Source organism: Rhamphochromis sp. 'chilingali' (genome assembly GCF_963969265.1).
Source record: "Rhamphochromis sp. 'chilingali' genome assembly, chromosome: 15".
In the NCBI taxonomy this organism is placed as follows: domain Eukaryota; kingdom Metazoa; phylum Chordata; class Actinopteri; order Cichliformes; family Cichlidae; genus Rhamphochromis; species Rhamphochromis sp. 'chilingali'.
This window is the reverse complement of record NC_137942.1, coordinates 1,647,045-1,665,001: the sequence shown is the minus strand read 5'-3', so window position 1 is coordinate 1,665,001 and position 17,957 is coordinate 1,647,045. Positions and strand designations below refer to the sequence as shown.

At 45.7% G+C, this 17,957-nt stretch overlaps 1 protein-coding gene across 2 annotated transcripts; it reads left to right on the top strand.

Annotated features, from left to right (window-relative positions):
• Nucleotides 1-8,497: 8,497 nt before the first annotated feature.
• sh2b1 (SH2B adaptor protein 1) lies at nt 8,498-17,584 on the top strand. 2 transcript variants are annotated; one of them, XM_080905668.1, is made up of 11 exons: nt 8,498-8,528; nt 8,607-8,682; nt 11,180-13,189; nt 13,701-13,802; nt 14,238-14,329; nt 14,421-14,503; nt 14,630-14,785; nt 15,124-15,335; nt 15,475-15,649; nt 16,636-16,726; nt 17,427-17,584. In XM_080905668.1, exons 3-11 carry the CDS (start codon nt 11,507-11,509, stop codon nt 17,446-17,448), a joined length of 2,616 nt encoding a protein of 871 aa, XP_080761794.1. In that variant the 5' UTR covers nt 8,498-8,528; nt 8,607-8,682; nt 11,180-11,506; the 3' UTR covers nt 17,449-17,584. The 2 variants fall into 2 exon arrangements, with proteins under 2 accessions (XP_080761794.1, XP_080761793.1); XM_080905667.1 differs by lacking the exon at nt 8,498-8,528 and having other exon boundaries at nt 8,535-8,682.
• Nucleotides 17,585-17,957: the final 373 nt, after the last annotated feature.

The window sequence follows — 17,957 nt, the reverse complement described above, 5'->3', positions numbered from 1 at the left end:
ACAGTGGGGCAGGTGGGTGCAATGACATTTACAGACAGCAGGTGGCAGCGTTCAGCAGCTTCACGTGACATCATCAGCCCCTCTGCATTTCCTGTCCGCGCAAATTTACAGTTTTTTCTGATTGCTTAAGCACATTTTTTGTAACTATTGGCTAATTTTGCAAAACTCTTCACACAAATAAGAAAACCTGTCACCCAATCATCAAAACATTGTAGTTCTCTTGCAAAAGCAAACACAGCTAGATTAACTCTCCACACCTTCGTAAAAATGGTGTTTCCGTATCAAACAGTACACACAAGCCATCATCTACTAAGCACACAATGCGCCAACTGCACACTGATGGTATGAATACAAAACACATCTGGCTTTTGCTTCCTCTGTGCACAAGGTAGGCTATGTCAGTTTGAGCTCATACTTCTGTCATAGATCCATAAGCATAGAGGGATCCAAACTTCAAGTACTGCTGTTTATTCAAACACATCAAAACAAACACAAGTGTTTATTTCCAAGTATAGGATTATTTGCAATCGCCATAATGACTATATGGGTTACTTGGTCTGCAGTGAACATGCTTCCTCTGCCCCAGCATCTGGTCATCTAGCAATTCTGTAAAGTAACAATTTCAGTATTTTTACATCAATGGTGTTGGTGTGTTTCTCATTGGCATATGGCAGTGCTACAAATCTTTGTGCGAAGTGACTGTACTCACCGATTCTCATTTCAAGATGTCCTTATGATGCTTGCTACAGTGTAGCGGCTCGAGTTAGGCTGGACCCGTTGGCCAGCTTCCCTCAGGGTCATTCCACGGTAGATTACATGGTCCACTATTGTAGCTCTGATGTCATCAGCAATTCTATTTCTTACTCTTCCTACCCTTCCTCTCCCCCCTCCTCATCTTCCTCTCCCCCCTCCTCGTCTTCTTGCTCCTCCTTGTCCTTGTCGTCCTCTTCATCCTACTTCTTCACCTCCACGTCCTCTTCCTCGGCCTCCTCTTCTTCTCACTCTTTCTGCTCCCTCCATTGTACTCTGCACACACAGCTTACCTGTATTATAGTGCTTAGGCTGATTGCAAAGTGAACTAATTATCTAAAGAAGTTTTCACATGTGAAAGTGTGCCAGACAGTTGGCAGATTAGTGTTAATGATAGCCATACATGTGTATACTTTTGCTAGGAGTGTGTTGGAAATGTGGTAATTGAGTGTTGTGCAGTGAATTGTGCCTACAGTTTTGCAAAGTGTGTGTTACAAAATTGCAAACTGAGTGCAAAGCAGTTTTTGTGCTTTTAGTTTTGCAAACTCAGTGAGTGGTTTTGCTATAAGTCTGAATAGTTTTAGAGATTGTGCTACAGGAATCACAGTTAGGGTTTAAGCATTCAGAAAAAACTGTAACAGCCAGCCCCCTGGTCAGTAGATCTCAGCGCGTGAACGACCGCAGAAACCATCAGACATCAGCACGCGGGAGGTTGTTGATGACGACAACAATCACAGCGTCAACGCACAATAAAGTGGGACACACACTGACAGACACGGCCCACTCACGCTGACCTCTGAAGCTTCAGGTAAACATACAAACAGGAGTTCGAGTTACACGCGCAGTTTCTTGAGCCTCCCACATTAATAACATGATCGCTGCTCTGATTTCACAGTTTCATCATTAATCATCGTTGGTTATTAATGATGAAACTGTGAAATCAGTCTGAACACGAAGCACAGACACAGTTTAAAAAAGAGGGTTCAAGTCTGAACATCCTGAATTTGAACACCTGTCGATCTGTGATGCTTGTTTTTCTGGTTTCAGTAGAAACACCAGCAGGACACGTCTCAGCTCCTCATGGCAAACATCCAAAGGTCTTCCTCAAAGTGGCGACACCCTCAGCATCAGAAGCCCTGCTCCTGCTTTCAGCAGAAATAACTCTAACACCTTTACTCGGGTTATTTGATCAAAAAGACGTTTCCAGCTGACAGACTGGCAGCTTTGCTCTTTAAACCATGTCACTCAGCAACATATGAAGCTGAGCTTTTCAACCCTGACCTCAGTTTTAAATGATCGCTGGAAAGAAAGGAAACAAATTATAGGATAAAATGATGTAAATTAAGATTTGGCTGAAACGAGATGACTGATCACTGTGACAATTTATTGATTTTCAGTTGATCCTCTTTGAATCAGTGCTGTCAGATAAACATGACGGATTTAAAGTCGAATGTTCTCAGAAATCAGAAGAAATCGTTCTGTGGATAAACACAACTGCACCTTTGGCCTCAGCAGCTGAGAGTCTGGTCAGCAGCACAGCTCACATTTAAAGTTACAAACGTCACATTTTCACTGACAGTCCTGTTTCTCTGCAGCTCTGCATTTCACCCAGTACTTCATATTTGTTGTACTTGTACATTTTTTTATTGAACAGTTTAAACTTGTGAGAACTGACTGATCCTTTTGTAAACTCCTGTTTAAAACCTTGTAAATAAACTGAGGCTGACCTCATGCCCCAAACATCTGTATTTAAGGTGGACTGAACCTCAACTTGGGCCAGGTTACAGTCATGTAATACCAACATTAACCACACGATGGAGCAGTGTCAGCAGACTCGTTCAGATCCCCTGATCAGGAAACCGCTGCCCCCCGGTGGTCAACGTCTTACTTCAGGTTAGCAGAGGGCATTTGCTAGATTTAATCTGCAGATTATTTTAAAGTAATAAGATTAATAACAGGTTTCATTTACCAGCGTAATTATTTTAACCTAAACACAGAAAATGAGGATTTCTCTTCTTATAACCAGCAGCTGTATTTTCCCCTTTAATAACTCAACGTTTCAAAGAGGATCCGTTTTTCTGACAGGACTTTAAAATCACGACTCATCAGTAATTGAATATTTATTATTTAACCACAGGTTCATCGTCTCACTTGGGGTCATTTAACAGTTTGTTTCTTAAAGGTCCAATCAGGGATGAGGTCTCCAGCTCAGCTGTGACTGAGTCCTGTATCCTCCCTGCTCTTTGAACCGATGCTCTCATTATTACTTGTCCCAAATAAATGAATACAAACACTGTTAAGACTTTTTCACATGAAGGAATAAAAGCATCTTCATAATGTGAGTAAAGGTCAGTTTCTGCCCTCAGACTGCTGAACATTTTAAAACGAATGTAAATCAGATTTAATCATTCAGTCTCAAAGATCTTTAAACACAGAGAAACAAATAATTGTAATGGAGTATTTTTCAGCCCTTCAGCAGTTTCTCATTAAACGTTTCAGCCCCGCCCCCTCACACGTCATCCATCCTGTTAAATGAATACAAAAAATGCAAAATTGTTGTTTGTTGTAGTTTAATTTTTTTCCCCAGAAAGAAACCACAGCATTCATAGAACTTACATCAATTCAGCTCTTTGTACACAAATCCTGTTCTCCCAGTTCAGTCACGTGACCATGTTTGTTGTCCTTTTAAAATCCAAGTTACCTTCGAACCTCAGACTGCAGGAAAAAAAACCCTCTCATTGGTCTTTTAAGTCTTTAAAGTCACAACCTTAAAAAAGAGCAGGGTGACCTGGTGTCCTTCATCAGGACCAGTTTAACCCCAGTTTGGACTCTGGAGGTGGAAAGGCCGTCAGCGGGTCAGTGCAGAGATGTGGAAAAGCATTTGTAAATAAAACAGCCTACACAGACACAGCAGCTGGAACACGTTTCAGAGATTAGGACAGGAAATGAACTCAAACATCAGAGACGTCAGCCTCGTCACGCTCACCGCCTTTACAGAGTTGGGAAAGCCGCACTCGGGGAAATATTTACACCTCAGCTTCACCAGTTTGACCCAGTCAGAGATGTTTCACCTGCTGCATGAGAGCTTTCAGGCTGAGCACACTCACCACAGTCACACAGCTGACATACCTGCAGCGAGGAGCCAAAAAAGCTTTCAGGAAAAGTGATTTTATGCAGGAAGACTAAACCCACAGGCCCGAGAACCATCACTTCAACAGCAAACCTACAAAACACTGACGTCTGTAAGTGTGCTCACATCCCTCTGGGCTTTGCAGGTCTATATCCTGCTTGTTATTCATGCTGTAATTTATGGCAGTTCATGGAGGACGAGTCTGGAGCATGCCTAAGAAACTGTCCCCATCCCTGCTCTTACGTTTACTGCAGCAACATCTTTAAACCAAATAAGTCCACACAGCTCTTCATTAAACTTCTCTCTTTAGATGAAACTCTTCAGATTATTCTGGAAGGTGCCTACAGACATGATAATGAGGGTCTGAGCATCAGTAATGTTCTCGCTCAGGTTTATTATTAACATTTGTAAGCAGACCCGAGGCTTTGCTGACACCTGCTGGCCAGTTGTTGTACTGCGGTTGTCACACAGTCCTGAAGCTTTATATTTACTGTAAACATGATTAAATATGAGGATTTGAACGAATTTTAAAGACTTTGATCTGTGGACACTGACATGCTCATAACTACTAGACCTTTTCCCAGCAGGTAAGTTTTTTTTTATTTTTTTCAATTCCACCTTTGACTTTGTAGTTTGAATCAGTCGTTATTGGCTCAGGTCGTCCTGTATAACCCCGCCCTCTAGACGTCATCCTCATTTCATATTCGGGGACAGATTTGTTGACTCCTGGTTTAAACTTACTGCAGAAGAATAATCAAATCTAAATAATTTGCAGAGAGTTTTTGGAAGATGGCAGGTGTTCAGACAGAACGCTCTGAATAAAATTTGGTTTTTTTAAATAAGTATTTTCTTCTCTGTGGTTCTGGAGGTTTTTTCCAGGTGAACCTTTTTTTTAAAATCCAGTAACGTCAGTTTGTTCTTAAATCCTGACTTTCTCAGGTTGGTTGTTCAGCTTAAATTAAGAATAAATCAGAGACTTGCTTCCAGCAGAGTGAGAACAGTGAGCATGAGGATTGTTCTAGAAACACATTGAGCTGCTTTAAAGCTGCAGAGCCCGTCTGAATATTTGTACCTTTAACAACAAGTTTCTCTTTGATCGTCACTATAAATGTGAGGAAATATAAACATTACTCAGATTACTCTGGAAGGTAACTACAGATATTATAATTAAACAACATCTCTGAGTAGCAGGAGCTGAAGTGTTTCCGTGTCACTTAATCCAGTTTAAATATCTCTGAATTTTGTTCTGAGGGGTGGAGAAGCTCCCTGAGTCTCCAGAGAGCTCCACCTTTTTGTAATTCTAACAATATTTTCTTGTTCTCATAAATCCTGATTTCAGGATTATTCCACAAGCACAGATTTTACTCCTGCTTTTAAAAATCACAAGATTTTACTTGTGAATCCCGTCATTCACATAAATCCAGTCAGAAGATGACGGCTTGGTGAGTTTTCCCTCTAACACCATAAATGGATATTGTGCGCAGAACCTTGACCAACTCTTTGTATGACATTTGATAAAATAATCAGAAACAGACACAAACGGACACAGAGAGACTTTTTATTAGTATTTTATTTTTCCAAGATGACACAAAGTAAAGATCAAAACAGCGCTGACTCAGGAGGACTCTTCATGCTCAGCTCCCCCGCCGGTCCACCTCACAGAGTCAGGTGTGTTGTGATGTTTGCAATCCAGCCTGCAGCATATTCGCTGCAGTGCTGCATCTGAGCTCGATGAGTCTGCTGCCTTAGGTCTTATATTGTCCTTCCAGTGACTGTCAGACAACACCAAATATGGCCCAAAGAAAACCTGCAGCACCTGCACAGCGACCACAAAGTTCTGTACAGGAGAACTAACCGGCTAAAAGGAGGCCCAACATGAAGCTATTCAAATCCAGAACCTTCTCACTGTGATGCTGTAATAACACCCTGCCACCCAAACACCATCATAAAAAGACAAAGAAATAAGAGAAAGATGAAGGAGTGTAAAACGACACAACAGATACTAGAGGGCTAAAAAAGAGAAAACAGACCAGAAAATAGATAAAAACAAATGTAAAAGACACAAAATAAGTAAAACATGATGAAAATTTACCATGAAGAGAAGTGATGGGCACAAGAAACTGAAAATCATAAAAACACTGAACTAGCACAAAATAATGTGAAAGGCCCACAGAGCGACACCACACGACTCCAAAGAGCTTCATGGCTGCAGTCAGACACACAACGACACTAAACGGACACAGACAGACTTTTTAGTAGTTTTGTTTTGTTTTTGGAGGTCTGATGATCCCCAGTTTGATTATTATTTATGATATAAGCTGTTAAAGCCACAAATGTCTTCAATGTAAAAAAGAATAATAATAATAAAAAAAAATACTGATTTAAATTTGATGTTCATGTTTTTTTACTTGTTCTTTGCACTGGAAAAAAATCATATGTTTTGATTTGTCAATATATACATTATCTGGCATAAACATGCCAAAACAATAAAGTGAGAGTGAAATATACAGTTTTTTCCGAATGCTTAAACCCTAACTGTGATTCCTGTAGCACAATCTCTAAAACTATTCAGACTTATGGCAAAACCACTCACTGAGTTTGCAAAACTAAAAGCACAAAAACTGCTTTGCACTCAGTTTGCAATTTTGTAACACACACTTTGCAAAACTGTAGGCACAATTCACTGCACAACACTCAATTACCACATTTCCAACACACTCCTAGCAAAAGTATACACATGTATGGCTATCATTAACACTAACTTGCCAACTGTCTGGCACACTTTCACATGTGAAAACTTTTTTAGATAATTAGTTCACTTTGCAATCAGCCTAAGCACTATAATACAGGTAAGCTGTGTGTGCGGAGTACAATGGAGGGAGCAGAAAGAGTGAGAAGTAGAGGAGGCCGAGGAAGAGGACGTGGAGGTGAAGAAGTAGGATGAAGAGGACGACAAGGACGAGGAGGAGCAAGAGGAAGACGAGGAGGGGGGAGAGGAAGATGAGGAGGGGGCAGAGGAAGGGTAGGAAGAGTAAGAAATAGAATTGCTGATGACATCAGAGCTACAATAGTGGACCATGTAATCTACCGTGGAATGACCCTGAGGGTAGCTGGCCAACGGGTCCAGCCTAACTCGAGCCGCTACACTGTAGCAAGTACCATAAGGACATCTTGAAATGAGAATCGGTTAGTACAGTCACTCCGCACTAAGATTTGTAGCACTGCCATATGCCAATGAGAAACACACCAACACCATTGATGTAAAAATACTGAAATTGTTACTTTACAGAATTGCTAGATGACCAGATGCTGGGGCAGAGGAAGCATGTTCACTGCAGACCAAGTAACCCATATAGTCATTATGGCGATTGCAAATAATCCTATACTTGGAAATAAACACTTGTGTTTGTTTTGATGTGTTTGAATAAACACCAGTGCTTGAAGTTTGGATCCCTCTATGCTTATGGATCTATGACAGAAGTATGAGCTCAAACTGACATAGCCTACCTTGTGCGCAGAGAAAGCAAAAGCCAGATGTGTTTTGTATTCATACCATCAGTGTGCAGTTGGCGCATTGTGTGCTTAGTAGATGATGGCTTGTGTGTACTGTTTGATACGGAAACACCATTTTTACGAAGGTGTGAAGAGTTAATCTGGCTGTGTTTGCTTTTGCAAGAGAACTACAATGTTTTGATTATTGGGTGACAGGTTTTCTTATTTGTGTGAAGAGTTTTGCAAAATTAGCCAATAGTTACAAAAAATGTGCTTAAGCAATCAGAAAAAACTGTAAAAGATGCCTGAAACAAATTATTCTCAGGTCTTAGATGTGAAGATTTGCTGCTTTCCTTTAAATTATTGACTAGTTATCGCTTAGTGTTCATAAGACTTGATTAAAAACAGCAGGAAAAAGATGTAATGTAATGTTTTCAGTGACGCTGCGTGCAGATAAACAGAATCAACCTTTTGGGATTTCCTTACCTGAATGATTGAGCATGCATCAAGACGTTGATTTATTTTTTCTTTTTACGTTTATTTATACGTTTTTTTTAATCAGCTGTTTGATGAAAATCTAGTGGCTGTATGGTGAGTCAAAGGTACAGTTTTTCTCATGTTAAATTTGGAACTATTCAGAAAATCAAAAGCATATTGTGGGATAATCTCAGAGGCAATATGTCAGTAATTACAGGGTAATTGATTCAGGTCTTTCAGAAATATGGGGAAATTATAGTTATAGATATTACTCTTATAGTAATATCACTTCTACAGTAACAGTAAATGGCAAATCTTCCTCTTACTAGTAGAGCAGTTTTTTATTTAAAGAAATACACAAAATAAATTCAATAGACTGGCTTTTTTCCATAACGTTTTATCGATGTCTTAAAATATTGAGTTTGTATTTCGTGTATTTTCTAATGTTTTAATATCGCTTTTTAATTTTTTCTAATTCCGATTTAGAACAATTAACGTATTAATATACTACAATAACGTTGTTGTTGTTGTTGTTGTTGTTGTTGTTGTTGTTGTTGTTGTTGTTGTTGAAAATAATCATCATTATTGAGTCCAGCTGTTTTGCTGTCATATAAAGGCTGCACTCCTCGACCTGCCAACGATCGCGAGATTGAGGCCACTGCGAGAAGAACGGGTCCAGGCAAGGCATAGCAATATTCATATTTAGCAGCACGAGCAGCAGCAACAATAATAACAAGCAGTTTGTCCGGTTATGTAGGCAGGAGGAGAGATGAAACGCATGGTGCCAGCTTCAGCCAAAGACACGGATGGAGACACGGGACTGTGATCTGCAGGTACACGAGACGCCGCGCGCTGTGCTCAGGAAACACTGATAGCTAGATTTATTAATAGCTAGCTAGCTAGCTGGCTAACGGTTAGCTTAGCTCGCGGAATGTTTGGCTACAACTGCTGTGGGATGATTCAGTGTGTGGTCGTCCTCTCTCTGACCACTTAAACCAGCAACAGCTGACTGAACACAGGCGCGACTGAGGGGCAGGTGCGTGGGCACGTCGAGTCTGTGGGGCTAACGGTGGCCAGCTAACGTTGCACGTCTTTAAAGAAGCTGAATGAGCACACTGCTAGTTCATGTTAGCATGCTAACGAGCCACCTAACGCTGCTGTGAGACGCTCTGTTATCAATAATCTGTAATCAATAATCAGGTGCTGGGGGAAGTGTTCGTGTCTTTTTGTCATTAAGGTGAAAGGTAACAGCGGTCAAAATAAAATGATACTAAAAACCGTTTTAATGATGTTTTTAGGAATAAAATGATCAATAAATCAGTTTTCGAGAACCCTGTGAGCAAACAATCTTTAATATACAAAAACTGGAACGTTTGGTCTTTGGACAGGAGTGTGCAAAAGTCTTACATCATCTTATGTCTTTATATATTGTAGGAAAAAAGGAAATGAATGTATGGTGCATTAAAACGTGTGCCAAGCATACATGGAAATGTAGTTAATAAGCCAAAATTGGGAGTGTAATTCTAGTGAGATTGAAAGTAAGTGTTTGGTGTGAGCGCCTTTATTCTTCAGCGTAGCCAGAAGTTTCTGTGAGGATCTTCAGGAATCGTTCTTCAGGCTTCTTGAAGGATAGTCAAAGCTCTTTTGGATGTTTCTGCCTCTTTGTTCTGTTCTGTGTCAGGATGATCCCGGACTGCTTCAGTAATGTTGATCCATGACTGATAATACTCTACTATTGCTCTCTTCAGGCCGTGTTTGGCATCTTTGTCAGGCTGAAATCATTTTCCCCCGATGGTTTTGCACAGTTGATCAAACTCTGATGGTGCTTTTCAAAGATCTCAAACACCACTGACTAAAATGCAAATGAGAGCCTCCACTGTGTTTTATATGTAATGTGGCATAGCTCAGCCTTAACTCCCCGCTTTCCCTTAAGAACTGATTCTGGACAGCCAGCCCTCTGATGAGGCTGCAGTGAACGTTAGACGGTCAGCTGAAGGTCCAGATGCAAAAACACCATCTTGTCTTTCAAATCGTGATATCTTCTGTACTTTAGATTCAGCCACTGAAATAAGAACAAATGTATTTTTGTGACAGGCAGCTGGTGACAAAGAGCCTAAAGATCGAACTTTTTTTCCTATGATGTGTGGACACAGCACTGGTTCATCCCTTGAGTCAGGAGTCTTTTTATCTTTGAGTGATTAATAGGTCAAAGTTCAGAGTCTTAACAAAATCTCAGGTACAAGGACTGGACTGGAAATGAGTGAAATAAAAACTTTAAAAGACCTTCAGAAATCTGGAGGCTCCCAGTAAGCGAAATTTAAAGAAATGAGTGGCTTAAAACTTTATACCTGTACCTGTCGATACCGAATGCTTAAATGCCCTCAAACTTCAGAAACTGAAGATTTTTAGTTCAAAGTATGACACGTGCTTACGATGAGACATCTGTCATCCAAAAGACTTCCTGTTACAGCAGCCAAAACATTAAACGCAGCCTATAATAAAATCACTTCAAATAGAAGTTAAATAAAAAAAAAATGTAACAAAACTGAATCATATTCAAGAATCTAAAATAAGAACCAAACTCAAAACCCCTAAAATTCTTTGAGCAATATGAAGGAGCCACAACACGGATTCAACGATGACGCAAAGTTTTACATGACGAGTCTGAAGAAGGAAAAATTAAAAACTCGACGTTAGAAGGTAGACATGATCTCGAGAGGCGTCCAGTCCAACATGAAGGCACGATGAGTGAAATAACCGCTGGCGACATGGGCGGGTCCTGAGTTGACCCTGCCTCAGCTTCCACTTGATTACCAATGAGAGTGCAGAATAGCACTGATGGGCATGATGCTGTGGTAAATCTGGCAGCTGAATCCTGCGACGTTTGTGAGCAAAAACGAAGCATGACTGAACCACTTCCTGTCTCAACGTCACCCTAATGTTAAATTTGCATCTGTGACAGTTATTTAAAAAAATTAACTAAAAGAAATCGCTCTTTCAAAATGATCAGATCAGTTTTATATTTTTATTAATCTGGATGTTGGGAAAATCACAGCAGGTATTACAAAAAGTGAAAGCTGAGCTCGCGATTCAGCGACGCCTCAAACCGATTGTCGTGTCGTTTCTACGTGTTCTGATCCCAACGGCGCCACTGTTCACCTGATCGGCGCTTCATGTGTGGGTCTGTTTCCTATAAAAAATATTTGAATCACAAAGATTTTCAGACATTAAAGGCCGTTGTTGATCGCTGGCATGTTCGTCATGCTTCAACAGTTGCAGTGTGCAGATGCTGTTTCTGCTCGTGTCACTAACGTTTTTTCCCTTCTCTAGGATGTGGCGGCGCTCCTGTCATACAGACAGACATTGAAGAAGAGGCGGACCTTGTGACTCGTCTAACCTCAGACGGCACGTTTCCTGTGTGGGAGCCTCTTTGGTTTTTTCTGGCTGAAGTCTTTAGTCTCATAAATAATGTAGCAGAAGTTTGACCGCCTCTAAACGCCGTCGTTATCGTGGTTTGTTGTTTGTTCTTCTCCCTCGATGGGGCAGAGTTTCACCCTCGTTTGTAAATTGGTAGACTGATGTGGTGCAGGTGCCCCCCCACACTGAAGTAATCTGACTGATCATTGAGCCCCTCGGCGCCTCACGCCTTTCAGGAGGATGAACGGCTCCCTTTTAACCCCACCCAGCCCTCGGGCGGCAAACTCCTCCCCTTTACCTCCATCTCCCTCCCCCTCTCCTTCCCCGCCCTCTCCTTCCCTGCTGCCCTTGTCCTCGCGCCCTCCCCCTCTCCCTCCGCTGATGAGCCCGCCATCCCAGGCCCATCCGTCCTCGCTGTCGGACACGCCCACGCCATCGCCCTCACCTTGCTTGAGCTGGACCGAATTCTGTGAGCTCCACGCCCGCGTCGCAGCCGGCGACTTTGCACGTCACTTCCGGGCGTTTCTCTTAGAGAACCCGCACTACTCCGCAGATTCTGCCGCTGCCTTCTGCCGCCGCTTCACCGACCGCTTCGTTCGCCATTTCCAGAGCGAGCTGGAGGGGGCTCTCCCGCCGAGCTGTTCCTCTGCACGGGATGAAATGGTGAGCTGGGCTCCCCAGTCAGACGCTACGTCTCTGGAAGAGGAGGCGGTCTCGCCGCTGTCCACGACTGGAGGGGCGGTCCCCCTGTGCCCTCCAACTAACACGACGCGGGGCACGAAGCCAGCGCCGGCACGTCTTGTGTTGGAGAACCGTGGCGGGGACAGGTTTCAGGATTCTTATGCCCACAGCCAAGTCATGCCTCCATCATCTTCGTCATCGTGCTGCTCTTCCGTAGGAGGGAACAACGGGAGGCGTGAGGAGAGTCGAAGCGTGGTGGCTCCAGGGAACGGCGACGCGCCTGTGGAGGAAGAGGAGGACAGCTGGCTCGGGGCGGCGTCCGTCGGCGAAGAGCTAGAAGAACGGGAAGCGGACTCGTCAGAGGTGGACAACGCAGACTCCTCCCACACTCCTCAGAATCCACCCTCCTCAGTCACTCCTCCGCCCGGCTCCAAGGTGAGCGGCACGCCTGGCTCCTCCAAAAACAAGCTGAAGAAGCGTTTCTCGCTGCGGAACGTGGGGCGCAGCGTGCGGGGCAGCGTGCGAGGCATCCTGCACTGGCGCAGCTCCTCCAGCGACGCCACGCAGGCGCAGCTGCCCTCCAGCTACAGCTACACCATGGGCGTGCAGGACACCTCTAAGAGGACCTCTGGCACTCAGCCTCCTACACCCACCTCCTCCATGCCTGTTTCTCTGTCCATGCCCCTCTCGCTTCCTCATTCCTCCTCCTCCTCACTGCCCCCTTCGTCGTCGAGCAGCGCCACCTCCCTGTCGTTGTCAGAAGCCGCTCGGGATCGGCGGCGGAGCAACGGCGAAGGAAGCGAGAAGGAGAAGTGGAGCCATCGTCTGGAGAAGCTCAGATTGTCACGATCCCCTCCTCCCGTCCTCACCTCGACCGCCTCCAGCTCGCACTCTGCAACGCTGCCTCCGAGCAGCGCCGCCGCCATGGGTCCTCCGAGGAAGGTGGGCCGGCTGGTACGGGAGGGCGGGGTGAGCGTCAGCTCATCCAGTGACGAGTGGAGCGGCAGCCACGGCTTCTCCGGCTTCTCCTTCGGTCTGCTGCATCACAGTACGGACAACAATCCTGCCTCAGCACAGTCTCCTGGAGCACAGCCGCCACCGGTGCAGTCTCTCGCCAGCGGGGGGAACGTGCCCTGGAGGGGAGGACGCTGGCACAAATGTCGGCTGGTCCTCCGAGAGCGGGACAGAGAAGGTGGCGAGCGTGGAGAGGAGTACTACCTGGAATTCTTCATCCCACCCAAAGTGAGTTCTGAGTAAACCTTTTAACTTGTGTTGGTGCTCAAAACAGGTCAAAGAGAAACGACTCGAATTTTTATTTTCTGACTCGATGAACATCTGCAGCAGAATCATTAAAAACGATATTGCAGAAAAGTAGCTTAAAAATCACACAAGCTCAAACATCAGTATGAAAAGTGGTGTCAGTGTCTAAATACTGTTTTTATTTGGTCTTCTGAAGCTTTGAGGGTCACAGGAGCCTTTAAAAAGTCCACAAAGGTGACAAAGCTTCACTTCCTGCCATCAACCCTACAACAGCTAAATGTGTTGAGCCGTCAGTCGATTGGTTCATTAATCAGGCATATGAAGCGGTCAGCAGAATAACTTGTAGCTCAGCCTGTCCTGGTTGTTACTGGTCAGGAGTGGTAGGACTGCCAGTGTCACCATCACCCACACTTCTCCAGCTGGCTGAACACGACCTTTGACCTGCTGCTAAATTGTGTGGCTGTATAACTAAACGGCAAACCTTTTGTCTCAGTCATCGAAGCCTCGGCTGACTGTGCCCTGCTGCGCCATCGTGGATGTGAGGAGCACCACGGCGCTCGAGGTCCCCGACAAGGAGAACACCTTCCTGCTGCAGGTAACCACGCCGTCAACCATCGGCTCTGATTCTTATGTCTACACAAACAATCACGTGCCGGCCTCTCAGTGCGTGTATGCAATGTGCAGAATGTAGTCTGTGAAAGCTGAAGGCGTACCACATGAACACAGGCCGCTTCATTGTTTTAGCCGCAGGAACTAAACCAGCAGGAAGAATGTGACAATCCAGAGACGTGCGAGCGAAAGCAGGTCGGAAGAATCTGGCGTCTTTATTTTTGTGGAGCATAAATGTGGTGAAGCTGAGCATTGATGGACTCAACGCAGCATCAGTGCACAGTGGGGGGTTTCCACTGTGCAAGTAATCTGTTGGGAATGAGGGGGAGGGGCCTAAACTGATATTAGGAATCGAAACGGTGGCGTTTTCATACATGAAGGTTTCACTGAAACATGAAGCGCGTTCTCTTTCTGCTCTCAGCTGGACGGGACGACGCAGTACGTGATCGAGACGCGAGACGCCGTTCAGATGAGGGCGTGGCTCAGTGACATCAGGAACGGCATCTGTCTCAGGTGAGCAAACACAAAGCAGCAGTGGCATGCTGCCTGACCAGCTCCATATGTGGTTGTGGGTGTGGCTATAACCACGTTCTCCCTCCCACAGTGAACAGGAAGATGTCGAGGGTGTGTGCGGGGGGCCGTTGGACATCAGCGGGACGCCTGAGATCGGTGACCGCCTTTCACAAGGTGAGCATGGAGTGTGAGTTTACTGAACATGGACCCCCTGATGTGGGCAGAGCTTCTGTTCTTGTACATCTAACACACACATTGCATAAAAGCGTTTGACCATCTCCGCTCGTTTCTTCACATCAGTGTGTTATGGTGGGATCGGAGGCTCCTCGCCTCTGATGGATCCTCTCCCGCCTGAGCTGCCACCTCGAGCGCCTCTCGATGAACCAGATGGCCGGATTCACGGAGGGGGCGGGGCTAGTCTCGGCACACCGTTTGCCGAGACACCAGACGCCACAGGTGAGTCTGACCCAGAGATTTGTTTTGTTTTTTCAAAAATATTTCTGTGACGCCTGAAGAATCCTGATGCATCTGCACATGTATGATCCACATCCAGCTTGAGCCTCTGCTGTTTCAGGTGGCGTGCTGTAGGTGTGTAATGTGGTCACGTGCACAACATGTAATGATGTCAGACATGCATCAGAATATCTACACAAACAGTTGAATCAGCTTTGCTAAATGTGGAGTAGATTCTTGTCTCTGTGTAGAGATGTGATGGCGGTATATCGATGCTGTGATGTCACAGCGTGATGACCTTACTAGCTTTAAAGGTTTACACAAACCCTTCCTCCACTCAGGGTCTTTCCTCTTCTCTGACGTGACGCCGGTTGAGGCGGTGGAGCACCCGCTCAGCGAGTGTCAGTGGTTCCACGGCACGCTGTCCCGCCTCAAAGCCGCTCAGCTAGTGCTGGCTGGAGGCCCGGCGAGCCACGGCGTCTTCCTGGTCCGTCAAAGCGAGACGCGGCGCGGAGAATACGTCCTCACCTTCAACTTCCAGGGAAAAGCCAAGGTGAGACGAGAGCATCCCGGCAGATATTAGTCTGATTACAAAGAGGATCTCATGGCCGTCCTGTTTGACAAACTGGTTCACGTTTGGGTGACGTGATGATGCGTACGCTTTACACGTGTCGTTGCCTTCTTCCCCGCAGCACCTCCGCCTCTCGCTGAATGAGGACGGTCAGTGTAGAGTGCAGCACCTGTGGTTCCAGTCAATCTTCGACATGCTCGAGCACTTCCGCGTGCACCCGATCCCTCTGGAGTCCGGCGGCGCCTCCGACGTCACGCTCATCAGCTTCGTGGGAGCTACCGCCATTCGGCAGCCAGGTACGAGTGAGAGCACCAGGTGTTCCCGGCGACTAATTAATGACAAATCAGACGAGACTTAAAGGAATGAGTTTGAATCTCTGATCATGTAACAACTGTTATGACATCACTGATGCTGTCTCACCATTTTCAGAAATCATTATTCGTTGGGATTCAGGCGTTCCTGTTCTTGGAATTTCCATTTAAAATTAAACTGGATGAAAAGTGATTTTTAAAAGAGCTCTGAGGAGGCAAGGGGTTGCAAAGCAACTTGCAGATGTGCAGCTGCTGGAAAATTAGGCGCTGTGTCTCCTGTGGTCAGCCTTGCCGTCGCTTAGCAACAGTGTTAAGTTGCATCGGGTTGAAACTGCTCAGTCAGGTGTGCAGACACCTGCAGAGCCCGGCGGTCACCTGTAAGGTGTAACCCAGCTGGAAGCAAACCTGTTTAACGTGTTCGTCTGTGGATTTTACACAAACCCCGCATGACCTGCCCGCGTCACGTTAGTAATGCCACCAACACGTCATGTGTTCCCTCCTTCCTGCAGACTACTTCCTGTTCTGTTCATGTGTAATCATCATTTATCGTCATGTCTGCTGGGATGTTTATTATACCGATGTTGATGTCCTGCCAGTAAAGTCTCCAGATTACATATTTTAAAAGTTGTTGTTTAATTGCTAAATTTAAAAGGTCCTGATGGCTGTGACCTCTGCTGTGACCTCGGCCTGGCAGCATGAAGTCTCACCTGCTGAAAATAAGATCCTGGCGTTTTATTCTCAGCTAAAAATGCTTTAACGACAGCACGAGTGTGACGGGGAAACACCGTCCGATCCAGAATCAGAGCCTGAAAACATTGTTTGGGTGGTTTGATCGAACGGGAGTGCCGTCACACCTGTGAGGAGAAACTCCGCCCACCTCCACCCCTGCTCCATCTGTCCTGTGTTACTGCACCCATCGCTGTTCTGACCTCTCTGTTGTTGTCTTGTATCCGTTGGCTCGCCCCTTGCAGGCCGGGACAGGGCGGGCAGTCGGCCTACAGCCTGTGATGTCATCACCACGCGCCATCCTGACTCTCCATCAACCCCCATCTCTGACTGTGTGTAAGTGAGACCGGACTCGGCTGAGAGAGAGAGAGCGAGGAAGTGAATGAACAAATGATGTGTTTGGGTTTTAGTTTGGCTCTGGTCATGTGACACTCCACAGCCAATCAGGAGAGTTCAGTGACCTGAATAAATGGCAGCTGTACTGGGGGAGGGGATTTTTAGGATAACTGCCCAAAATTTAAAAGAAAACTTTGAATATTTTGCGGGAAAAATCTGAGTTTAGAAGAAAACAGGTGAGTTTCAGAGCGAACAACATTTATAAAGCCCGGCCTGACTGAGTGGATGAGCAGTCATGTGACCTGTTAGCAGGAGTAATGACGTCAGCGTGGCTGAAGCAGATAAGGTTATCCTGGTTATGTTCAACTTTAGTTTCAGACCCGTGTGTGTGTGTGTGTGTGTGTGTGTGTGTGTGTGTGTGTGTGTGTGTGTGTGTGTGTGTGTGTTACCTTGAATTGGACTGCCTCCATGACTCCCATGGACTTGACGACCGCTGACTCCTCCCACCTAACCAGCCACTCACTGTCGTCTCTCTTTGTCTCCCACCTCTCATCTTCCTCTCCTCCGACTGTTTCACTTTCGGCCTCATTTCCTCCTCTTCCTCCCCCCTCCTCCTCTTCTGCCTTTATTTACACTCTTCTCCCTCTCTTACCCCCTTCCCCTTTTCTTCCTTTTCTCCTCCTCTCCTCTGTCCTTGCAGACTTGACCAGCAGACCCCGTAGCCCTCCTCAGCCTCCTCCCCTGCCGCCAGGCCGCCCCCCGCCCCCGACTCCGCCCCAGGAGAGAGGAAATGAAATGGAGGTTGGAGCAGCAGCAGCGGTGTCGGCAGTGACAGTCACAACCACAGGAGGAAGTGGAGGAAGTGGAGGCGGCGTGGAGGACTGGGAGGAGAGGGACAGGGACACGCCTCTCCGCCAACTAGAAGCTGCAGACGGAGAAGAGAGGGAGGGAGCGAGGGTGCCCCGAGCCATCGATAACCAGTACTCCTTCTTCTGATGGAGGAGGAGGCGTATGTGTGTTTGAGTGTGCGTGAAAGTTGGATTGGATGAGGCGGCGTACATCATAGCCATTCATAACCAGTATTTTAATTTTGTTAGCGAGGAGGAGGGGGAGGAGTAAAAGTACTAACACTATGTGAGAGAGAGAGACGTAGAGGCGGGTGAGCGCAGCTTTACGACACTAACGAGCGGTACATTTCTTTATAGCCAGATAAGCTTTGTTTTGTTTTGCC